This window comes from Archocentrus centrarchus, chromosome 16, assembly GCF_007364275.1.
Source record: "Archocentrus centrarchus isolate MPI-CPG fArcCen1 chromosome 16, fArcCen1, whole genome shotgun sequence".
NCBI lineage: Eukaryota > Metazoa > Chordata > Actinopteri > Cichliformes > Cichlidae > Archocentrus > Archocentrus centrarchus.
This window is the reverse complement of record NC_044361.1, coordinates 26,624,430-26,649,244: the sequence shown is the minus strand read 5'-3', so window position 1 is coordinate 26,649,244 and position 24,815 is coordinate 26,624,430. Positions and strand designations below refer to the sequence as shown.

The window sequence follows — 24,815 nt, the reverse complement described above, 5'->3', positions numbered from 1 at the left end:
CTGACAACAGAAGGCTTGCTGAAATCAGACTTGAACACTTAAAGCGAAAGTTCAATAAAGACGAGAAATACAAAAGAGACTACATAACCTACATGAAAGACATTATTGAAAGGGGTGACGTCGAAGAAGTACACAACGAAGGAAAACAAGGTGAACAATGGTACATACCCCATCACGGGATTTATCATCCCAAAAAGCCCACTAAACTGCGTGTTGTATTCGATTGTTCAGCCAAACACAATGGTACAAGTCTAAATGATCATCTTCTTCAAGGGCCAGACCTAATCAATAATCTAACAGGCATCCTCCTACGGTTTAGACAACATCCTATTGCTCTCATGTGCGATATAGAAAAGATGTTCCATCAGTTTCATGTCCAGCAGTGTGACAGAGACTACCTGCGTTTTCTGTGGTGGAAAAATGGCAACACAGAGACACAGCCACAGGTTTACAGAATGAAGGTACATCTTTTTGGTGCAGCATCATCCCCAGGCTGTGCAAATTATGGACTAAAGTACTTAGCAAAAGAACATTGTCACACACACCCCGTGGGATCTGAGTTTATGGAGAAAGACTTTTATGTAGACGATGGAGTGACAAGCACAAACACAGTTGAAAGGGCAATACAGCTTGCACAAGAGGCTACAGAAATATGTGCACAAGGAGGGCTCCGTCTACACAAATTTATTTCAAACAACCCTGCTGTCCTACAAAGCATCCCATCATCAGAATGTGCAATAGAGACCAAAACAAAAGACTTAACATTCAAAGACATGCCACAAGAAAGGGCCTTAGGCATTCAATGGAGTATCGTGAAGGACTGTTTCAAGTTTGACAACACTTTAAAGGATCAGCCACCAACACACCGAGGCATCCTATCAACTGTCGCATCCATCTACGATCCCCTTGGCTTCCTGGCGCCATACGTGCTAATCGGAAAACAGATCTTGCAGGAAATGTGCCACCAAGGTATCAACTGGGACGACCCCCTGCCAGAAGCACTGAGGCCAAGGTGGGAGAGCTGGCAACGTGACTTTGCCAATCTAGACAAAGTAAACATAACTCGCTGTTACCTCCCAGCTAGTTTTAGAGACATTAAAGGAATAGAGTTGCACCACTTTTCAGATGTGAGTACAAGTGGTTATGGACAATGCACCTATTTAAGAGCCATAAATGAGAAAGAGGAGATCCACTGCTCACTCGTGATAGCTAAAGCCCGTGTTTCTCCTACCAAGCTGACCACAACACCCAGACTTGAGCTCACAGCAGCTGTAGTATCAACGGCAGTCAGTAACATGCTAAGAGAGGAACTCTGTTATGCTCAAGTCAAAGAGTATTTTTGGACTGATTCAAAGGTAGTTTTGGGCTATATAAACAATGATGCACGTCGTTTCCACACCTTTGTGGCAAATAGAGTCCAAAAGATTCGGCAATGCACAAGCCCTCAGCAATGGTTTTATGTGCCATCAGCAGAGAACCCAGCCGATAGTGCATCTAGGGGTAAAACTGTCACTGAACTTCTCTCATCTGACTGGTTCACTGGTCCTTCCTTTCTCTGGGAGAGGGACCTGCCCACAATACCAAGTATAGAGCTAGATCTGTCCATTGGAGATCCAGAGGTCCGAAAAACACAGACAATGTTAACTAAAGTTACAGAGACATTCAGCCTTGCAGAACGTCTGTCAAAGTTCTCGTCATGGTCTAAAGCAGTGAAAGCTGTAGCACGTCTCTCAAGAAGGGTCAGAAAGGTCAAATCAAATGCACCTACAACAGTGAATGAACAAGAAAGAGCGGCACATGTCATTCTCCAGGATGTACAAAAACAAACATATGGAAAGGAGATAAAGCTGTTAAGCAAAGGCAGTCAGCTCCCACATCACAACAAACTGTTCCACCTAGATGTTTTTGTGGACAAGGATGGTCTACTCAAGGTGGGAGGGAGACTTTCATCCACCAAAGACTCTTTCAAACATCCTATTGTTATCCCAAAAGAGCATCATGTGACCAAACTCATAATATCTCACTGTCATGACAAAGTAAAGCATCAAGGAAAAGGCTTCACCATAAACGAAATCAGATCTACTGGTTACTGGATCCCAGGTATGAGCAGAACAGTTGCATCTTTCATCCGTCAGTGTGTCATCTGTCGCAGACTCCGCAGGGCTCCAGAGGGCCAAAGAATGAGTGACTTACCTGCTAAACGCTTAGAGCCATCTCCTCCCTTCACATACTGCGGTATGGACTGTTTTGGCCCGTTTGTTACCATAGAAGGAAGAAAACAACATAAACGGTATGGACTAATATTTACTTGCTTTTGCTCCCGTGCCATTCACATTGAGTTATTAGACGACCTATCCACTGACACATTCATAAACGCATTAAGGTGTTTCATTGCTATTAGGGGTTCAGTCCGTCAAATCCAGTGTGATCAGGGAACAAACTTTGTTGGCGCACAAAATGAGCTTAAAGCAGCCCTAAATGGACTAGACACCCAAAGACTGAGCACTTATTTGTCCCAAAAACAGTGCGACTTTGTGATGAATGCACCTCACTCCAGTCATGCAGGCGGAGTGTGGGAACGCCAGATAAAGACTGTCAGAAGTGTACTGAATACAACTCTGTCACTCGCCCATGGTAGACTTAATGATGCTTCATTAAGGACTTTATTCTATGAAGCTATGGCCATAGTCAATAGCTGCCCACTGACAGTTGATAACCTTAACGATCCTGACAGCTTAGAACCCCTTACCCCTAACCATCTGCTCCACATGAAATCCAGCGCAGCACTGCCCCCACCTGGTGCTTTCCCAAAGGAGGACCTCTACGGAGCAAAGAGATGGCGTCGTGTGCAGTTTCTGGCAGAGCAGTTCTGGTGCAGGTGGAGGCGCGAGTATCTACACAACATTATCGCCAGGCAGCGCTGGCACTCACCAAAAAGAAACCTGAAAGTAGGTGATGTTGTGTTGGACATTGATGAACTGTCACCCAGAGGTGAATGGAGACTTGCCAGAGTCTTAGAGACCTTTAGTGGCAAGGATGGACTCGTGAGAAGAGTAAAAATCTTCTTTGGAGACAAGAGACTGAATAACAAAGGGCAACGTTCTAATAAGCATGTTTTATTGCAGCAAAGTGATTGTAGTTTTTCCACTTGAAAATGTTGTAAATTTGCAGGCTTCCGTGTATAAGCTTTTATTTTGAAGTGCACTTCCTGTTTAGCGCAGTGAGCTGAATGTGACTGTAGCTTGTTTACGCTTCAATGCAACGGACACAGAGACACGGTTTATCTCAGTCATCTTCTCACTTGCAGCCCCTCCGAAGAGGCAAAAGGTGAACTAATTTATAACTTAAAATATGGGAACATTTTTTGCTTGTTCTATATTTGTATGCATAAATGTAAGACTGCATTTTGTGTTTTCAGCTCTTACGTTGGTTGGTTGGTTGGTTGGTTGGTTGTTTGACATGGCTATGGTGAAAGGTCGTAGCTCAATAAAAACGCCACAAACCATCAGTAAAGTCTCATCCTTGTTCGGGGGGCATGCTACAACTCAAATCAAAATCCAACAAAAATGCTTGGTCAATGGACCCAGGATCATGACACATTTACAGTAATTCAGTAAGATATTAAAATGTAATGAAATAAATCCCTCTGCATTAAAACAGAAGCTAATTTTATTCTGCTGCCATGTTTCATTTGTAATTTTTATCTACATTGTGCCAATAAAGCTATAAATTCAGATTTTAATTTTCTGATTACCAGAAAAGACAAAAATGATTGAATGTCAGAGTATAAGCCATCGTATTGTCTTTAAATGCCTGCAAAGCCACCCCCCAAACTTCTAATAAAGAGGGGTAACACAGATCTAAATATGTTTTTTTTAATTTGTTTGTTGGTTGGTTTTTTTGTATCTCGTATTATTTAAATGTCTCCTTTTAAAAAAAAAAAATGATAACAGGTCAATACTAATTTCATCTCACTCTCCCATTTTTTGGTATTTGTGTGCTTAAAACCCTGCACTGTAGCAGACAACATATTAATAAACATATGCAAAGATGGTCAACTCTGTTTCCATTTGCCTTTTTATGTGGGTGCCTATGTTCCCTTACATCTTCTCCTCATTCTCTTCAGGTTTTTACTTCATACAAACTTTCCTTAGTTGGTTTCTCTGTGTAACAATAATTTAAACATTTTTGACATTTTTCACCAATACAGATCATGTTTGCCCTTGTTGTGGTGTCGGTTGTTATTAGATTTTGTATGTATGTGCGTGTGTTACACATGCAGTATGTTAGCATGCCTTTAGCCTATGTTTTTCAGGTTTGATACGATGGGAAGTGTTGTGGCCAGGAAAACTCCACCGATCACCCGAAAACATAATCAATCCTTACTCCAAGCAACGCACTGACTCTGTTATTCTATACAAGGAATATGGCTACACTGCAGACCCGAATGCATCATCTGCCCCCAAAGCTTCAGAAAAAATTTCAGCCTAATGTACAATTTACAGGCACGTTAGTGGTTACAACTAGAAATAATTAAAAGCATAAATAATTCAGGTTTTTCAAAGCTAAAAATAAGCATCAAACCTTTCAAATGTACACATACCACACTACATTCACCATATACTGTAATTCTATTTGTCACAACAGTCTTAATGTTGTCTTGAAGATCTCAAAAACATTGCTCATATTCACAAATAAACATCAAGCACACCACAATAAGTAATTATTAGCAGGGCATTATTGATATAAATTTGGAAATGCCGAGTCTTTGTGCTAGTTACCGATGACGCGCCTGCCGCTGCTCTGTCATTGGACAGTCCGGTGTGTTGCCAAAAAGCGACTTCCGAGGTTCCTGTGTGTTTTTAATGGCTAATATCTTTGCTTATATTGGTAAATAGCTTGTAGTCAACAGGAATTACGATGGTGTTTTAAAATAAAGAAATGACCTGTATTGCAAGTGTCTTTATGACTCCGCGTTATTGTACCTAACCTAACAGTGGGCACTCAAAATGACTTGATATCATTCATGAGAGATATGTTTCAAATATGTTTCACGGTTTTTAGGCTAACGACTCGTTTACGACAGCTTAAATACCGACAATCATTTTTTGGCAAATACTGGAATCACTTTATGGCACGGGAACGGTCTGCTTCGTTTCACTTTCACTCCTCCGCTGCTACGCTACGCGCATGCTCCCGACGGCGAGACCGCTGCACAGCCCCTCCAGCTACCCTTTAGCGTTTACTTATAGATCTCGTTCGATTTAAAGTCGTGCGCTGACAATAAACATCATCGGTGGAAGCAGGAACGGATGTCAACAGCTGTAGCCAGTAAACTCCTGAATAATGCGGTGGTAGTTGTTGAAATCAAAAGTGAAAGTGCTGCAACGAACTCAGCATTTATTTGAAATCGTTCTACTTTTAATTTACAAAAACTCGGAGCTTTTGCACTATGATGGTTGTGCTGATGATTAAAGTCATTTTAACTGGATACTTCATGACGTGCGTTTATGGTAAGAGCATGAATCTTATTGATAAAGCACTGAATGAGGTGCGTAAATATGGAGACGGTAACGTGATTAACGCTTTTAATATAACAAGTATAAGTATTTACTGATAGCACATTAATGAAGGGCGCTGTAAAAAAAAAAAGGACATTTCCTGAATCAGCCTATTCATAATATTTAGGGTAAAATAGTTTTAGAAAGGCCCAGTAAACTAAACCATATGAACTCTTTTCTCTATTAGCCCTGACAGTGTTTTAGAATTTCATTTGTAATCCACTTGTGTGAGTTTAGCTGAAAATGTAACAAATTGTTGATCATGTTTTAGTTTGTGACCTTTGTTGAACTGTCACAGTGATGCTGTAAACATCTTCTTGTTTCCTCAGCTGATGGAGTTGCAGATGTGGTCCTCGCCTGCACTCTGGTGGAGGAGGGAGCTGGACTTGGTGGAATGGGAGGTGGTCACTTCACGCGGACTCCAGCCACTCTTATTTTACGAGATGTTGCCGTGGGCCCTGAAGAATCACTTGAAACACTCACGCCGTTTGTTCCTCCCTCAGTACCTGATCCGGACCTCCTCCTGTTTGAAGCCAAAGGTTTTCACTTCCCATCTCTATGTACAAAATTTGGTTTAGTATAAACACAACTCAGTGATGAACTCCTTCTCTTATTCTCTGTGACAGTGTCATCTCCCGAGATCCCCGGTGCAAAAGTCTTGCTCCACGCAGATTGCAATGAGCAGGAGGTGCTGTGCGAATTAAGTCGTTACTCTCCTCGGGGATTCCAGGAAAGTTCAGAGCCGGCCTTTTTCATGGTCTCCCTCAGTGTGGATGAAGTTAACTTTAGCACTGCGCTGATTCTGGAGACCTTGAAGGTGGAGAAGGACCAGTCAACCCTCACACAAAGCAAACTGGGTCTTCCTCTCAGCCAGTCGGGAACTCTGCTTACCCACTGTGAGAGCCATAGTTTAATATGACATTTTATAGGAATAAGCTTTATATGGTTTTATTAGACAGTGCCTCATTCTCAATTGTTTTCTGCCCCTCAGTGATATTTGTGGTGTTTACCCACATAAAGTCTGTATCTGCCCCTCTGAGAGGTGATGTTCTCCTCAACTGTGGCTTCAAGCAGCAGGAGACACCTTTAGCGGAGGACGTGGGTATTGAATGGCGTCTGCAGCACAGAGGCAAAGGCAGGAAGGTACTTGAAATGAAGAGAGTGCTGGATGATACAGAAGGCAGCGCAATAGGTAAGCACTGTCAGTGTGAATAAGTATATCTGCATGCATAATGCAGGGCATGAGGATTTAAATCTTCAGGGTTCCTTCTAGTGGTTTTTCAGATAGATGGCACTCAGGGTGATGATGGTTCAGTAGTGGCATCACAGTTTACTAAATTTAGCATTTCTAGTGAGCTTAGGAGGATAATATTAGTGATGTTTGGACTATTTGACATCTTCAGAACATTGGTATCTGTGTCAGTGGTTTACTGAGAGCAAAGCAGGCACCTATAGTTAGTCTGTCTTGTCTTAGTTATCATTCTTAAACATCTTCTGCTGCCACTGGAGTAAATAGCAGCTGAAAAATACCGTAAACATTAGACCAAGTTGTTGCAGTGATTGGTGACAGTCCTGTGATTCTTCACTGAGTTTCATGCCTTGCAAGTGGGTTGAAGGCAGAAGTTTCTTTATGTCTGTAACTTTGGAAACATATGCATGACTTTCAAAACTTGTTTAATGTTAGATTTCTTGGATCAAGCCATGTTCAAAAGACACTAAACCATCACTCTCTTCTGAGTTTTATCTTAGGCCTGTTGTCACCAAAGTTGATCTTCAGCCTGAGCAAAAAGTTGTCACAAAAATGATCAGATTTATTTTGGATTTTTAGAAATATTTATATAGAAATATTTATTATAGAAATGATTGTTTATTGTACTGACACCAAGCTTGGTTTATGATTTAAGGTTTAAAACACAACAAACACACATAGAAAAACCAAAATATAGTTGTCTTGTTGTTATGGCCACCTGCAAAGGGAAGATTACTTATTTCAGCTTCATGCTTTTGAAGTGACCAGATCAAGTTTCCACGGTGACTGACCCCTGCTGATCTGGTAGATTTTTTTTAAAATTGTGTAATAATTGTTATGGAAATAACTCAGGAGCTCTTCAACCTATTCTAACAAGAACTGTTAAAATGTATCCAGTCACAGTGATAGTGAAGGAGCTCAACCCTGCACCAGTGCCAGTGTACATGTAAATAAATATATAACTTTTGTACCCAAAGCGCTTTTAGACTACAAGCCACAGTCACCCTTTAACAAACATACATTGCTTTATACTATGGCTTTAAGCCCTTTTAAACTATTGCACACACATACTGATGGACTCAAATGGGGCAATTCAGGTTTCAGTATCTTACCTAATGACACTTCAACACACAGACCGGAGGTGCAACTAAACTTCCAACTAGAAATCTTGCTTGTCCTGTCTCACTATCTTGTCCTGTCTTACAGTTTTAAAGGAAGCCATTTGGAAATTAAATATGTTCGTCTTTTGTCGATGATTCACCCCAATTTTCATGAAATTCAGCTCAGTCATGCAGTCTTGCTGAGTGAGAGGGAGGCAGATGCCAATTAAGCACACACATGGAGATGGCATTGATTGTGCCAGTTAAAGACGTGCCCAACAGTTCCTGTCTTATTTCCTCTGTTTAGTGCACGGTGAGAGGGACGGCTCGAGCATAAATGCTGTCCAGGTTGTTGGTGAGGGTAACGCCTCTTTGACGCTGACCAAGCTGAAGGTTGGAGATGAGGGGACCTACATCTGTACAGTCAGTCTCGGTCCTTTCCACTCCCAGCAGGTCATTCAACTCCACATTATTCGTAAGTTTCACCCTGATCTGAATCCACATCCACAGCATGTCTTCTTTATATTCTGTTCATTCTTCTCTGACTTTTTTATTTTCTAGAACCTCCAGATATTTCCCTGTCAGTGGAGAAGCTGGTTTTAAAGACAAGTTCGCCCCAGAAGTTAAGTTGTCACAGCAATAAATACTACCCACTGGATGCTCAGGTCAGTAACTGTGTTTTGAGATTACTGCTTTGTAATATCGAGTAAAATGCTATAAAAATAACATTTGATTCAGCTGATTGATTGATTCACAGGTCATAATTCTCTGATCTTTTCTGTCTTTCAGATGGACTGGTTTTCCCTCTCTCCTACAGACACAGAGCCAAAACTCTTTGAAGATCAGGGCTCCCTGTCCAGCCATCGGCAGCACGGTGACGGGACGTTCTCTCTGTCCTCTCACATCGGTGTGCCCCCCACCACCGCCCCAGGAACCAAAATCATCTGCAAAGTGTCCCACCCCGCTCTAGATGAACCTCTCTCTGTTAGTGTGGTGGTGGAAAGTCCTCAGCCTGGTATGTATGTTTGGGTTTTTTTTAGGATCTATATTTTTTTTACACTTTTTTCAAAGTATTTTCATTTTCTTGCTGAGAGTGGGAGAAGGCGTGATGACAAGATTGATATTACTGTCATGTGTTATGGTATATAGTTTAGCATGAAGACTGGAAACGGGGGGAAAGTAACTCTGGCTCTGTCCTAAGCTAAAAAAAAATCCACCAACTGACACCTAAAGTTTCCTAATTTACTTGTTCAATCATATAGAAAATGAAATATTAAAAGTTTAACTATTTACAAATCAATTTTAGAACCCTTGATGTGCAAGGCTGAGGTTTTCTTTATATTTATAATAATAGTTAATGAAGTCTAACACAAAGATGACTTTGAAAATATAGCCAGGGTCAAATAAGAACTTCTTATTTGTCTCTGATTAGTCAGTCTTCTCTGTTTTGAGGATTACATAGTGGCTACTGTGCCTTTTAATTGTGTCTATATGTAACCTTGTCTACAAAACCTTTGCTCTGTGTCTTTGACTCTGCAGATTGCTATTGGTGGATACTGGGCTTCCTGATCATCACTGTGCTTTTCTTCTACCAGGTCATGGGATAAGTTTGTCTGGTAATCGTGACTTCAAGCTGAGTCTACAAAGGTTTATTTGTGTCATTTTAAGTTATTTGCAGGTATACCACTGGTTTGGTCAGCTCTTCCGGCCTTCTGGAAACTGAGCGATAAATCTCAGGCTTGCAAATGTGTACAGTACAATCAATGGCATAAACTAAGAATTTAAATGTGTACAAGGATTTGTCTGTGGATTTTGAGTACTCACAAATGCATGCTCCAATCCACACACAAAAACAGAGGGGTCTGAACACACACAGAACTATTTTACAAATGCGTATATATCAAAATCTGAATAAATAGTGATGAGTTTTACACAAATTCTAAAGTTCAACTTTATAAATCTGATCATTTTCACTTTCAGAACGTTTCCTGCATGGAAGTATTTGTCTAAAAGTATTTGTGACATTCTTTTTGCTCGCTCACAGATCTGTAAATACGCATGCACGAATCGCCTAATACGCTCAGATCGCATCACACATGTACGTAGCGTTTTGAGACTTTACGCTGCCAACTTCACACTTACACAATAGTAAGCTGTGTTCAAGTGCAAGTGTAACTGGTAAATGTGTTTCCTAGTTGGGGGTTATGAGCTAACATGCTCTGTGTTTGTAAGTGGATTGCCATACACATTTGTGAGTACTCAGAATTTACACATAAATCATTGTACATATTTAAGTTTATTGCTTGTTGTGTATATATATATATATAGATTATATATATATATTATATATAATATATATATATATATATATATATTATATATATATATATATATATATATATATATATTTATATATATATTTATATATATATAATATATATATATATATATAATATATATATATATATATATATATATATATATATTTATTTTTATATATATATATTTTTTATATATATATATCTATTTTTTTTTATATATATATATATCTATTTTTATATATATATATATTTATATATATTTATATATATTATATATATAATATATATATAATATATATATAGGGGCAGGTTATGGATATGGTAACATGGCTAGATTTTGTGTTGAATATTTTTAATCCTTAAGCATTTTTGCACTAGGCAAGTGTGATGCTTGCAATATGCTAAATTCAAGGCATAAAACCCACAGATTACATCACAAAGCATATTATTCAGCAACAATACAAATTTTATTCATAGAAGATAACATGGCAAATATACAGCAACATTCTCTTTCACATATAATTTATTCCCTTCACAGCATTCAGTGTGTTTGTTGTCAGGGGGTCTGCTGTTTGCAGGTAAAAAATAATAAAGTGTGTGGGAGCGGTTGGCATTTTCGTCCTCTGCAGACTCAAAAGGTCCACATAATTTTTATTCACAAGCAGCTGCTAGTTCAGTTGCACGATGAGTATTTATTACCTGAGACATGGTCCTTGTCATAATTTTGTAAACTATTTATTTAATGTTTTTCCCAGGAGCCCACAAAATTCCAGAAATTCTTAAATAAGAGCAATAATATTGAAAGCACCTTAAATGAGTGGCCATATAGCAGGCAGAGGAGTTAGTTTTCCTTGAATTATTTTGCCTTTTTTTTTGTTCCGAAGATGAGTATAAAGTGGAAAAGGGTTGTGTGTCTCTATTAAAATACTTTAAATTGGTATAACTATTTAAGCTCTCTCAGCCTCTTAAACCTCGCTGACCTGCCTGAACTTACTGTGCATCCAGACATTTTCGAGCTTGACAGAATTTGTTTCATATTCTAGTGGAGATCCCGATGCTCCCAGTGACATTTAGGGGTGAAGTGTATCATGAACCAGACAACTGTAGTTACAGATGGAGTGGTGCCATCATACAAGCCTTGGTTTGAATGTGTGACTCAGTGTGTAACTTCAGTGAAAGGTGGTAACATAGAGCCAGTAAATGTAGAATATTGTGCTTAAAGCGGAAATTGGAGAAGGTTCTTCTTGTACTGTTTTTATTTGTTACTTTGCTAAATGATGATCATGTTTTATCTGTCTGTTTCTGTGCGATATTGATTTTATGTTGTTTTTTTCCCTGTAATATTGAAAGGTTATGTGACACTGTGACACTGGTTAAGGCGTTTTCGATTATCTTTGTACATTTCTTTGAGTTGATTGAAGTTATCCTGCATCTGAAAAAAATACATCATGAAAAAGTTTTTTTTTATAAACCGTAGTTTGATTCATAAAAGCTAAAGTTTCATATCCTTTGCCACAAATGACTGTATCGATGCGGCGTGGTACAGAGGTGCTCAGCTTCTGGCACGGCTGAGGCATCACTGAAGCACAGGCTGTTTTGATATTGGCCTTCAGCTCATCTGGATATTTGGGTCGGGTGTTTCTCATCTTCCTCTGAACAATACCCCAGATTCTCTGTGGGGTTTGGGTCAGGCACATTGGTCAGTAAACCATTTTGTAGTAAATTTGGCTCTGTGGACTGGTGCTAAGCCCTGCTGGAAAAGGAAAGCAGCATTTCCATAAAGCTTGCTAGCAGATGGAAGCATGAAGTGCTCTAAAATCAGGTAGATGCCGTGTTGATTTTGGACTTAATAAAACACAGTGGGCCAACCACCACCAACACCAGCAGATGACATGGCCTCCAAAATCATCACCAACTGTGGGAACCTCACTCTGGACGTCAGCCTCGCCACTGGCAGTTGTAGCTCCCTTCCCAAAGACGTCTGTGCGTGGTGGCTCTTGGTGCACTCACACCAGCCTCCTTCCAGTCTTTGAGAAGCTCTCCTAAGTTCTTGAATCAACTTTTCTTGACGAGCCTCTCAAGGCTGCGCTCATCCCTGCTGTTTGTCCATATTTTCCTGCCACACTTTTCCCTTCCAGTCAACTCTCCATTAATATGCCTCTTCACAGCACTCGGTGAACAGCCTGCCTTTTCACCACTGACCTTCTGTGGGTTACCTTCCTCATGAAGGGTCCTGATGACCATCACCTAGACAACTGTCAAGTCAGCAGTCTTCCCCGTGATTGGCTGTGTGTTGAACTAAACCAAGACATACACGCTATTTACAGTATACAGTTTGAATTATAATTTACTCAAACGCAAAATATTTTAATAATTAATAATTTGAGAAACTGGATTTCTGATTTTTGAGCCATAATCTTTTTTTTAAAAAGCCTTTGAATAGTGAGTGAGTGAATTTATTCTTTATATGCAAAGAATATAAAAATTCAATTAGGAAAATTTTAATTATAATTAAAGAACATTTTCATGATATTCTCTTTCTTTTTTAAAATCAAAGGATATAACAAAGTCAGTATGTAGTCAGTTCATGATTTCTTTATTGGCATCAGCAAAAGTGGTAAACATGCATTTGTTCTCCTAAATCCAGTTTCATCTCTTACTGTATTTCCAGTTTGTAAATCACAACACATACCTTCTTATCCCCTGTTTTAATTACCTAATAATATTAGTGCATAATATCATTAGGTAATTTTGGCTAACCGCTACAATTATGCATAAATGCCCTTTGCATTTTATCAACCCTGAATATCAGTCCAGAGAAAGGAAAATAAACTTCATATCCTATAGACCCTCCAAAAACATGAAAGAATTTATAAACATATTTTCAGGAGCATAAACTGACAAATGTGTACTATGGTTCTACTCATACAACACGACTAATACTAAGTTTTCATTTTTCACTATCGTAGCAGTTTGTTATCAGTCTCTGGATTTTATTTTATTCTCCAAAGCGAGTGGTTTTAACAAAATTTGGCAAACTCTTGAGCATCATTGCGTTGCATAAGCAGTAATTATCAGATCAGAAAGACATTATACACAGGTCCTTTAAACCACTAAGAAAAGAAGATGTACAATCGGCAGTAAGGTTCAGAAATGGCAGATACACAGGTCACACAAATAGGCAAAACTACGGACACCGTTTGCCATGCAGGTTAGAAACAAACACTTCATACTGGCCGTTATCATACTGCAGGTGGCAGATGGGTGTTTTTATGTGAGTCAGCAGCGAACGGGACGGCCAGGTGGCTCAGGGTTCCCAAAATCATCCCCTCTCTCCTCTTTTCCGGCTTTCTGGTCAACTTAAAACAACAATTAACAACACTTTGACTCAACTCTCAAAATAACTTTGTGTCTCTACCTGTTTGAAATGTGATGCTACACATTCATCTGTCTATGGCTGGGACTCTGTGCAAACCAGAGTTAAGAGGCCTTCCTCTGGACTGAAGCAGTTAGTTCATGTATTCATTAGATTGTCTGTAAGTGCCTGCTCGTGTGTTTTACTTGCTGTGCATATTAGTACTATAATGCCACCATCAGTGATACAAACACTCTGGTTTTTCAGTCCAGATTTGAATTTTTACCTATTTATGCAGGAGAAATGTGTTGCAATACTCCTACTACCTTTCCCTGAATCACTTCCTCCTTTCCTAAACTCTCACACAGTCTCTTTCCCTATTTTGCATTTCTCTTATCTTGTCACCACTGGAGGTTGCAGAAAAAAAAAAAGAGACTTAAGTGTGTGAAAGTTAGACAGGAAAGGGGAAAAATTACTAATCAAAGCCTATCAGTTAAAAGTGGAAAACGCTATTAGCTACAATGCTTTGGATCACAGTTACACACAAGCGCAAACAACAGAAATGATCATAATCTTAATCTAACATGAACTTGTGTTAGTAAGTAGCAACAGTGGAAGCAGCAGTGACAGAAGATGCGTGTTAGTACGGCATGTCAGTATCAATTTACAAATGTAGAACTCTCAAAAAAGTCATATGAATTAGCTTTGGCGTATCTGGTGTAGAAAGACTGCAAACTCTTCTGTAGGCCCCCCCCCCCCCCCCCCAACCATATCGCTATTCGGCGGGTTTAGCCCCACGTGCGCCTGCACCACGAGGATTTTCTCTCTACCTTCTTTCCTTTCTTCCTTCCTTCCTCTTTTCACTGCCTGCTGCGTCCTTCAATAATACATGAGGTGCAGAGGCAGGAGAGAGTGAGCAAGAGTTCACGCTAAAACAGTGGAAGAAAGCAGCAAGGAAGGGAGGGAAAGAGGACGGAGAAAGCAGAGACACCTATAAACACTAATGTAATGTTTAAGTGCAAGATGGTTTGATGGAAGACTGTGTGACGAGAGGAAGGAGAGGACTGACAAAACTGAGGAGCAGCGCTTGGGTTTCTTTTTTTTTTTTTTTCCCCTCTCCCCTCTCATATCATCCTCAAGTCCATATCCATCTGTACTGATGGGCTGGGCTCAGTGAAAGAAGTACACTGTGAATAAAAAAGAGAGAGGTGAAGAAGTAATTAATTTAAATGGCTCTGGCAACACATCATTAAAACAAAACAAGTAGGGAACACACTGAGCTGTCCTTATGTAGGAATGTTGGGTTGTTAAAGCAGAAAAAATATTATGCTGGTGTTGTTTCATATGTGTCAAATTGAAAAAATAATTAAAACTACATCTATATCAGTTCTAACACACAATGAATAGGTATATCAGTGATTTCGAAATGGCTCACGTGTGCAAGTGTAAATAGGCGGGCTGAGTGGGAAGCTCAGATAATGATCATCTACATTTTGAAAGCTATCGGTTATACTTGGAATTTTTTTTTTGCATTCAAGTCAAAATGAAACTACTTACAGAATATGATTCCAACCACAATAACTCCAATGATACCCATCATGATCATCATCTGAAAAAAAGATCAAGATTTTCAAATTCACAGTTCATCCTTTTACACAAGAATTCATGGAAATGTGTGTTGAGTGTGTTGCTATCTTCAAACAGAAAGGAGACAAATCTGAACCACAAAACAAAACAATTACGACACTTAAAGGCTCTTTGTGTTTGCTGTGGCTTAGTTATATAATCCCTTAGTATTCAGAGGGAAAACTGTACGATAACAGATTGCCTTTCTCCCATTTTCCCCAAGGTATCGCTCCAGTTACTCCAGCAGCTCGTAACAAATTGCTATGTAGTCCTCTATTCATACTATATGTCTGTGCACTACATCACATAGTAATCGGCATATTGTTAATTCAGAGTTTCTTTCTATTGTTAACAATCTGTGTAACAAAGCCACACTAATGTGCCCACCTTGCAGTTCTTCCACCAGTACTTGTTTTTTAGCTTGGCTGCGCAGCTTTCAAACTGGGAGGCTCCAGCTTGGAGAGCATCCGCTCTGTCATCCAGCTCTGAAAGCTTCTGGTCCCTTTCCAAAACCTTGTCCACATTCACCCGCATGATATCCACCACCTAGACAAGGCCAGTGAGGATGAGAGAGCATTTTGGGAGGGGGAACAATGAAGGTGGAAAGGAGACAAATACAAGAGAATTTTGCTTTTTTTAAAAAAAAGAAAAAAAAAATATTTTAGTGGCAATTCTTTTGCAGTTTGCAGCTCATGCATATTTTACGTCACTGTTTCTCTACAAAGAATCCAAGAACAACAAAATATCTTAAACATGATAATCCTGCACCAGAGCAATTGTGCACATAGAGACTACAATTTTAAATTTCGACCCAGAACCTCAGGGCAGCTCACCTCCTCAACTTGGGCCTGAGTCTGTTGTAGCCTGCGGTTACTGGTGGTATTGGGAGGGGCAGCAGGTGGGCGGCTGGGGCTCCATCTGCGCCGGGGCACCTGGAGCTCCAGGAGCTCCAGCTGGTGGGCAGGCATCTGGGCAGGACCTGAAGAAGCACGATTATGAGAGTTTGTGAGAGAAAAATTGGAAGAAGCAAGATATTTCTCATTCTACAATAGATAATTTTTTGAAAGTATCCAAAAAGGAGCTGAAAAGGAAAAATGCTTTGTGTAAAGGCTTGTAAGGGTCAAGAGGTAAATGTGCAGGAATGAAACCACCACACAGGAAAAAAAAAGAGGCAGAGATACAAGGAGAGGAGAGTGGGGGTGGGAAAAGAGGAACCAATGAGCCAGTGTCAGTGAGAGAAAGGGGTTGCAATGAGAGAGGAAATAAAACACATCATGTAGGCCACAGGAAGCTACTGGATGAGTAATGAGAAAATATTTTTGGTGAGGAAAAAAAGAGGAGACAGAAGTGCTTGTGATGAATTACAGAGAGATGGGTGGAAGTAAAAAGAAAAGGTGAGGCAGAACTGAAGAAAGGGTTAATCCAGCAGGGGAGAGGTAGGGGTATACAGGAGAATTAAAACTGCAAACAACCTCTGCAGAGGCAGGTGCCAGACAGTTTAATATATGATAATTAATATCTATTAGACATTAATATTTTACAACATTAAACAGGTGATGACCCCAAAGTCCCACAAAAACATTCTAACACATAACACGCTGCCCAAAATAGCATTTTCTTAAAAATTAAAATCTGATACATCTGATATAAAAGCATCTAAAATTCATTCATCCTCGCCTCGGGCTTTGGAGAGACAGAAGTCAAGCTTTGAATACATAATTTAGTGAAGCTGTGACGGAATATTTTTCGCTTGCGTCAGCAAAACCCTTCAAGCTGAAAGTTAAATCACCTCACTTCAGACCACCCTGGAAAAAAAATATCTGAAAGAAATTAATAAGCTTGAATATGGTTTATTCTCCACCATATATTAAACATTTTTATCTTGTTGAGAAAAAAAAAAAGCGCAGTGGAAAAGCCGCATTAATACTCACATCTTCTATGCAGCTGCTTGAACTGACTCACGGGCGGCGGAGGAGGGGTGACGGGATGTGAGGCAGGTGAGGGAGGGTCTGAAGTACAACGCGAAAGAAAGAAAAAAACAGCAAGATCACAGAAGAGACGAAAACCCGTAGGCACTTGTGCAAAGGAAAGTCCAGATGTTAATTAGTAAACAGATGCCGCACTAACAGTAGACTGAGGAGGAGGCTCTTGGCGCAGTAGAGCCGATCTTCTAGCGATGCATTTATACTGCAAGTCGTCACCAAAGTACCGCAATACTGAGACACGTATACAGGTCGGGTGATAATTCACTGTGTGACTGGACTAGGCAGCAGGAAGTGAAAAAAGAGCGATGCAAGCTCAAGAGGAAAGTACTTCTAATTATAATCCATGCAGGAGAATTCCCGGGTTTGGATTCTTGGAGGGATGCATCCGGCTCCTCCAAGTGATGCTCCGCTCTCGGATGCTGAGACGCAGCACTGATTGGCTGGTTGTTGAGTTGCCTCTTCTGAAAGCTACTGGCAAATGCGTGCGATTAAAAATAATAATAATGAGGGGGGAAAAAAGTGCAGTCACGGGAAATCTGTTGTTCCTGATTGCTCTCTCTCTCTCACTGCGCGCTTTGTGCGAAGTGCGGTAGTTCCGTCTGTGTAAAGTGGCTCTGTAGGCAACTGCAATAATGCGTCTCTCCTCCTGCCTTCTCCACTTGGACTCGTAACGACAGTGCGGCACCCCCTCCCCTCCCCCTCTCTCCCCTCACACTTTGCAGTACTGCAGCTCTGTGTCGGATAGGGCGGCGGGACGACACTGCGGTACCGTGAATGCCTACAGAGTGTTGACTCGACTGTTTCCTCCCTGGCCTGGGATTCTCCCAGTTCCCTCCTCCTTCTGCTCCCGTATTACATTTCCCTTGCAGTGGCTTTTGTTTGATGTCTCGCCAGTCCTACATTTGAGCTTACATCTAGCTACTCTGTTTCTATTTTGAACCAACTCTTATGTGTATTTAAGTGGCGTGAACCGTGGAAATAAGGTAAAGTGTCATGGAGCAATAAAGGCTGTCTGTCAAAAAGTATTTGGATGCCATTTCTGGAAGGGTTTTGTTAGGATGTCACATTAAGTCTCCATTTTGGGATTTTTTTCCCACAACAGTCTGTCATGTGACCCTTTTCAGGACTCCTTGACATACTTTGCATTTGTGTGAGCTGCAAAGTAAAAAAACAAATAATAAAAAAAAATATTGCAAATACATGAATTTTATTTTTTTTTTTTAATGTACTTTTTGTCACTGGAGATGGGTGTGTTTTCTGGAGGTTGGGAAGTGCCTTCCCTGTTCAGCACCACTGCCACATGAAGAATCTCACCTGCACTGAGCATCGGTTTCCACCTATCAACAGTGAAATGAACTGGAGTGTGACAAAGGCCTTGTTATCACTGGACACCAGCGACCAAGCTCAGCGGTGCTCCAGTGGGAGCAAATCTCTCCAGGCAGAGTCCACCATCTCGGTGAAAGTCTTCTCAGTCATTGGACGTTGTTTATTAGCATCCTTAACTTTGAAATGGCATACGTTTGTATTATGTTTAGGCATTCCCATTGTTTTGGCTCCTTGAAACATCCCTTTCCCAGCACATTCTGGGGAATCGGTATTGGATTAGTATCCAGGGAGTTCAGGAAGTCAGGCCCAGTGTCACTTCTATTGGGAGGGCCTTGGCCACAAGCTGTGATTATAGAGCAAAGCTGACTAGTTCAGCTAGCTATTGGGAGTTTATTTTGGTCTGGAGAAATAAAAAGGCACACATTCCAGACAATATATCATTTATTTTAAGGTTTTAATATCATTTATTTTGAGTGTCTGGAAAATCTCTTACTGATGAGTCCCCAAAAGAAATTAATAAAGCACATGAAGTCTGAAACACACAACTTCTCTCTTAATATGAACATGATAACCTTGAAAAATGGAAACACAGAGCAAGTATCAGCATGAAATTACACTAACAGACTCCAACAGTCCTTATTGGCTGGCCTGATGCAGTTTGTTCAGTGTTAGCGATGTTTGCCGGTGCGGTTGAAGCGTCTGTAGAGGAAGCGTATCATCTTCTCCAAGTTGTGCCTGTCCTGAGTCATCATTCTGTCTCCCACCATCTTCTTTTTTCTAATTGCCCGCTGCAGTCATTACCTTGAAAGCTTCAGCAGCAGGGGGCCACAATCAGGTCTTTAGGATGTGCTTTAAAGTCCCCTGCAGAAACAGGATAAAGAGAGATGCGCAGTTTATGAAAAGAAAAGTGTAATGTGGCAAAATTAGCTAAACGAACTGAGATAAAGACAATGAAAGCAAAATATCAGAGAAAATGTTCAATCATCTTACATTTGTCGCCTACACTCATAATCAGTCACACCATCTCTATGCGCGCGCGCGCGCGCACACACACACACAACCACACACACACACACACATACACACACACACACAGACAGACAGGACAGACAGACAGACAGACAGATTCTCAGCTCTCTCAGGTGAACTTAAGTTCCTCATATTATGACAGGAACAGTAACTAACCACCAGAAGCAAAAACAAATTTGAATCCACAGTTGTACAGTACTTTCCTCGTAGTTTTACTGCGTGTAGAGACTGCTGATGTAAAGCTTGAGGGGGACTTACCCAAGATTCCTATGTTATCATATACGCCATACATGCTCCTCTTCTCAGTCCATCTGGTCCACCTTTTTTGGCTGAGGAATCGCATCATCCTGATCTGACAGCACGTACCTGAAACAGCACATGGTAGTATAAAGTGTTATAATGTGCACAAATAGATTTTGTTCTCCAAATAATTGATTTATAGATCCACATAAAATGAATCAAATCAAATCAAAATACTCAAATCCAGCTAATGTACACTGGGAAATGGAGCAGGTTCTTTTATATGCAGCTGCATTTTAGGAAATACTGGCCAATCACTGACAAAATTGTCAACGTATGTTGTTTGTATGAGCTGATATGGAAGGCTTTTTTTTTGTGTGTGTTTTTGGCCACAGTGGCTTTTGTTAGCAGTGGAGAGAGCAGGAAATGGGAGGGAAAGATACGGGGGAAGACACGCGGGTAAATTGGCGACAGGCCGGGACGCGAAACCGTGCCGCCCGCACCGCAACACGCATATGTATGTGGTCGCCGGTTTCACCACTAAGCCACCAGGCGCACCTATGGAAGGCTTATTAACAGAACATAATGCAGAAGAAAAGATACTTGAGGTACTTAGGAGTTTGTCCAGCAGGTTTTGATTTTTGTTTATTATACTCTGAGGTCTGTGCGCAGCACGGTGGCATCACAGCTGAGCAGATGTGTTGCAGAGTCAAGTGTCTCTGTGGTAAACTGCAGACTAGTTGGTGAAATACAAACTAGTTTCTGGAAGGATTTCAGCATAACTGTAACAAACATGGATGTATACATAGCGTATACTTCTACATATAAAAGACAACATTTACATTTTGCTTTCACGCCTGGACCAACATTCAGATTAAATAATTTGAAAAGATTAAACACCCAGACTTTCATTTTATTTTTATTCTTTAATAATTGTAGAAAAAAAAAGTACCATGCAGCCAAATTGGAACAGATGGCACTGACTGAAAAGATACCAACTAGTGGCAAAAGCTTGATTTATGAACCTCAAGTCTCGGGTGGTTTGATTTTCCATTTTGTGTTGAGCAAATATAATTGCTGCTCCATTTTTTTATTTTATTTTATTTTTTGTCAGCAGAGGTCGCTCAGGAGTTCAAATTCTATGTAAACCTAATTATTGGATGTGTTTATTCTGTAATGTGTAGTTGTTTAGCGCTTTAAAAAGTCCCATTTACATTATATTGGTCTGACTTCTTGTGGACTTGATGTAATGATGAAATGATTTGAACCTGTGTGACTTTTTTTGAGCAAATAAAATGTGATTTTGCTCGTAGGCAGTGCAAAGAGCAAACAGCTATTCTTTGGGGAGTCCACATAAATATACTTACATGCAATATCACACATAACACACACTTATAGAAAAACGACACAATAATTCAAAACTTTGTCAAAATAATGGACAGCTCCATTTAACAGCATCACCTCTCAGGTGGCTGAAGTACTCTCTGAAGCAGGCAGATACAGTACCTGTTCCCTTTGCTATCACACCCTTTGTCATCTTAATTTTCTCCTACAAGTGTCTAACTATTCTGATTCAGGGAAAGATCTGTAATCTGTGCATTTCTTCTAATCTGACAGTGTTCACTGTGAATATTTCATCTTGATATTGAATGGAATATGCTAAAATATTACGTGTTTGTCTGGCTGTTTCTACAAAATGAGAATGGAGGGGATGATTCACTTTCATGAATATCCATCACAAGAAGGTACCATAAATGTCCTCATTCTCGCATTGGAGATGATGATTATGAGTTAGCAGCATTAACTAGTGGTTGTAAACACAACTAACTGGCAGTGACGGAGTGATGACGGGACGGTTTGGTGTTGCAGTTTTGCCGTCTCAGTTTCAAAGAAACAACTTGAGCTTCCGTGAACGATGCTGAAGATATTTCTACACAACAAACACTCACCGAGGAGTGAATGTTTATTTATAATGTAGCTTACTGTCTGTTTGGCCCCAAAGCTCGTCTATATTAAGAGATTTTTGGAGGTTTAACTATAGAATATCTTATTGTCCATGATCCCATACTGTACTCTTCTTGTGGATTCACTGAACAAATAAAATGTGGCTTTGTTTGTAGGCAGCACAAAGGTGGTTACCACACAGACAAACACAACTCTACTTTACTGTACTAACCTCACGTGGCATTCTTTGCACTGTTATGGAACAACAGGGACAGGTCTAATTAGTGAACGATGTTTGTTGTAGTTTCTCATAATCCTTCCATTATTCTCTGTCGTGACTATTAGCATATGTATTTGAAGTTTTTTCCATTTGATGTTTTGTGTTTTGCAAGCTACAGGATGCCTAAATTTCCTTTTGGGACCAATAAACTATTTATTTTGGCCAACTAATGTAAACAAATCTAAGTACACCAATCTAACATGATGATATGATTTCTAATTTCAGTAGATTTCAATTTAGATTTAGTTTTTGGTGCATTTTTGAATCCTTGTATAGACTGTTTCTGATCTTCTCTAATTTTATGCTAACTGCTGGCTGTGAGTACTTTATTGTTGGGTTTTTACTTCCTGCCACATCAATTAGGGGAATGGGCAACAACTGCTGGGGCACCTTGATAAAGGAGAAGCAGAAGCAAGCAGAGGAAGCAGCAAGATGGAGCTGCAGAAAGGACACAGCCCCTTTTAACCCCCACATTTGGGGATGAAAGTACAAATACCACTCAAATCAAATTCAGAGAAAAAGCATTCAATACATTCACTTGACAAAAAGTCCAGGTTTTCTCAATTAACGAGATGCCTTAAAATCCCAGAAGAACCTTCAAAAGTTGATATGAGATGACACCCCTAATATAGTCTGAGTCTCAGCTCATTTTTGCTACTGAAATAAAGCTTTCAATTCAATAGAAGCTCTTTTACACAGTCCGGGAATGAGTTTGATGTTTCAACGTTATTTTCATTACTTTACACGGAATCAAATGATTTAATATCATACAGTGGGTCTGTACGCTTCACAGTAACTAACATAAAATCTATATTAGTAGAACTGTTGCAGCAGTACAGATAATAAGACCAAACTAGTTCAGGTTACCAGTACTGGAACCAGTAAGATCACTCACCTGTAGAAATGGTTCTGACTGTGTGCAGCAGCGTCCCAGCAGACTGACACCAGGACGCTCCAGCTCTCAGCAAACCTCCCAGTAGAGACATGGCCACAGTTGTCTACAATAACAGGTTATTTAGATAAAACTTTAACTGCAGACTCAGGTAGGTGAGGTTTAAGATGACTTCATCAGCTCCTTAATATCTTTACACTGACCCTTAGCTTTAGCTCTAGCTAGCACATTATCACACAAAGTCAGTCTGACGACCATTACCTGTTTCCACACGCGTTCACAATTTTATGCCACTTGAGTATTTTTTCATATATAACCAAGCATCAACTGCGGGGTTTTAACACTTTAAAATGTTTGTTATTGACACTTCGACATGCTCTCGCTGGATGCTTCCATCTTTACTCTGTGCCCCATAATGCAACGCGCCGGTGCCGTATTTGCCTGTAGAGAAGCGCAAAGGAAATGAGTTTTTCTGTCTGCAAATTTTCACTACGATTTTTACCCGGTAGAGGGAGATGGGCCTACCAATAAAAGAGTGAGTAAGTAAGTAAAGTTTTTTCTTCGCGGACATCAAGGAATAATCACAATAAAATGTAACAGAAAATTAAAATAGTTTATACCAAATCATGTTAGGAAAAACAAAGGTAATAAAAATAGTAATACCAAAAGAATGTCAATAGGAAGTCTGATTAAATAGAAAAGTGTTCAAGTGCTTTTTAAAATAGTCCACAGAGCAACTGAAAATATAAAAGAATCTAGGCATATAAATTAGAAGAAAAAAAAAAACATGGAAAAAAAGAATTAATGGAAATTTTAAGTTGAAAGAAACATGCCAGGTGAGGACAAATGCAAGTTAAACAGTGGACAGAAACACATTAGGATTTAGTTATATGAATGTTATTACAGTGTTTAGCATCTGTCGTATCAGCGTATTAAACAGAAGAGAATAGCACAAAATACCTTTAGTTGTCTTTCTACAGATGTACAATGAGCATATTTCTGTGCAGTGCATACAGATACAATACATCAAGCAGAAAAACTTTAAATGACTTTGTTAAAAGCCTTTCTGTTATAAAACTAAAAATATAAAAAAGAACAAGTTCAAGTTAAAATACACAGACATGTGAATCACAAGAAATACACACATCCATTGCACATTCCCGAGTGATATTACGCTCTGGAAACTCTGAGATGCAGAAGTGCCCCGTTTTATAAGACAGTGCTGATAGAAGATTTTCTGTAGTCTAGAGTTGTGGGCCTTTATTAATTTGTAGCACTTTCCAGAGTCCTTGGTGATATTTGTGGCCTGACATGGGCACCAGGCTCTCTAGATCTCCTCAAGTGCAGATACTTGAGTGGTGGTGATTCTCTGTGCTGATGCAATGACTCTCTTAAGAGCCTTCTTGTCAGCGTCAGTGCAGCAGGCATACCACAACAAATGCCATAGCTGAGTATACTTTCCATGTAGTCAAAGGACACCAGCAGCTTTTTAAGACAGTTTCTGTGCTTCTTCACGGAGAGATCATTTTTATAGTCCATGTGAGGACCTGGGAGACGCTTGTGCTGCGAAATTTAAGTTGGACACTCTCGGCATTGCCCCCACCTTGTGTAAGCCAGTTCCACTTTCTTTCTCCTGAAGCTGATGATCAGCTTGTTTGTTTCGGAGGCATTAAGCACCAGGTCATTGATGGAACACTTTGCAAACCATCCCTGTAGGCAGACTCATCTCCATTATATGTAACCATAGAAGTGTCATTTGCAAACTTGGTGCAGTGGGTTGGTGTGAAGTTGTGGGTGTACAGGGAGTACAGAAGTTGGTTAAGCATGCGCCCTGAGGGGGTCATGTGCTGAGAGACTGCGGCTGTTTTGTCAAAAACATCTGCATGTAAAGTCTACTGTACGAGTAA

The 24,815-nt window shown here is 40.0% G+C and overlaps 3 protein-coding genes across 3 annotated transcripts; 1 reads left to right on the top strand and 2 right to left on the bottom strand.

The window, feature by feature from the left end:
- Window positions 1–5,194: 5,194 nt before the first annotated feature.
- On the top strand, window positions 5,195–10,208 carry tapbpl (TAP binding protein like). Its single transcript, XM_030750475.1, has 8 exons — window positions 5,195–5,513; window positions 5,891–6,100; window positions 6,188–6,457; window positions 6,553–6,753; window positions 8,218–8,385; window positions 8,472–8,575; window positions 8,700–8,925; window positions 9,450–10,208. The coding sequence occupies exons 1-8, from the start codon at window positions 5,453–5,455 to the stop codon at window positions 9,515–9,517; spliced, it is 1,308 nt and encodes a 435-aa protein (XP_030606335.1). The 5' UTR covers window positions 5,195–5,452; the 3' UTR covers window positions 9,518–10,208.
- Window positions 10,209–14,688: 4,480 nt separating this feature from the next.
- On the bottom strand, window positions 14,689–16,183 carry LOC115794887 (synaptobrevin-like). Its single transcript, XM_030750579.1, has 4 exons — window positions 16,046–16,183; window positions 15,600–15,758; window positions 15,144–15,195; window positions 14,689–14,773 (listed from the first exon to the last, which is right to left on the bottom strand). The coding sequence occupies exons 1-4, from the start codon at window positions 16,178–16,180 to the stop codon at window positions 14,757–14,759; spliced, it is 363 nt and encodes a 120-aa protein (XP_030606439.1). The 5' UTR covers window positions 16,181–16,183; the 3' UTR covers window positions 14,689–14,756.
- A 2,769-nt stretch (window positions 16,184–18,952) lies between these two features.
- On the bottom strand, window positions 18,953–23,331 carry mrpl51 (mitochondrial ribosomal protein L51). The gene is given in 5 exon segments (XM_030750391.1): window positions 18,953–19,316; window positions 19,319–19,384; window positions 19,811–19,918; window positions 22,912–23,014; window positions 23,170–23,331. Coding segments are annotated over 4 exon segments (390 nt in total). The 5' UTR covers window positions 23,003–23,014; window positions 23,170–23,331; the 3' UTR covers window positions 18,953–19,191.
- Window positions 23,332–24,815: the final 1,484 nt, after the last annotated feature.

What these genes read in the sequence shown, in the direction of transcription:
- tapbpl (XM_030750475.1), top strand. Translation starts at nt 5,453, where the DNA reads ATGATGGTTGTGCTGATGATTAAAGTCATTTTAACTGGATACTTCATG. An exon ending in CTTCATGACGTGCGTTTATG is followed by an intron (nt 5,514 to 5,890) that starts GTAAGAGCATGA and finishes TTGTTTCCTCAG; the next exon opens with CTGATGGAGTTGCAGATGTG. An exon ending in TACAGAAGGCAGCGCAATAG is followed by an intron (nt 6,754 to 8,217) that starts GTAAGCACTGTC and finishes TCCTCTGTTTAG; the next exon opens with TGCACGGTGAGAGGGACGGC.
- LOC115794887 (XM_030750579.1), bottom strand. Translation starts at nt 16,180, where the DNA reads ATGCCTGCCCACCAGCTGGAGCTCCTGGAGCTCCAGGTGCCCCGGCGC. An exon ending in CTCAGGCCCAAGTTGAGGAG is followed by an intron (nt 15,759 to 16,045) that starts GTGAGCTGCCCT and finishes GGCCTTGTCTAG; the next exon opens with GTGGTGGATATCATGCGGGT. An exon ending in ACTGGTGGAAGAACTGCAAG is followed by an intron (nt 15,196 to 15,599) that starts GTGGGCACATTA and finishes TCTTTTTTTCAG; the next exon opens with ATGATGATCATGATGGGTAT.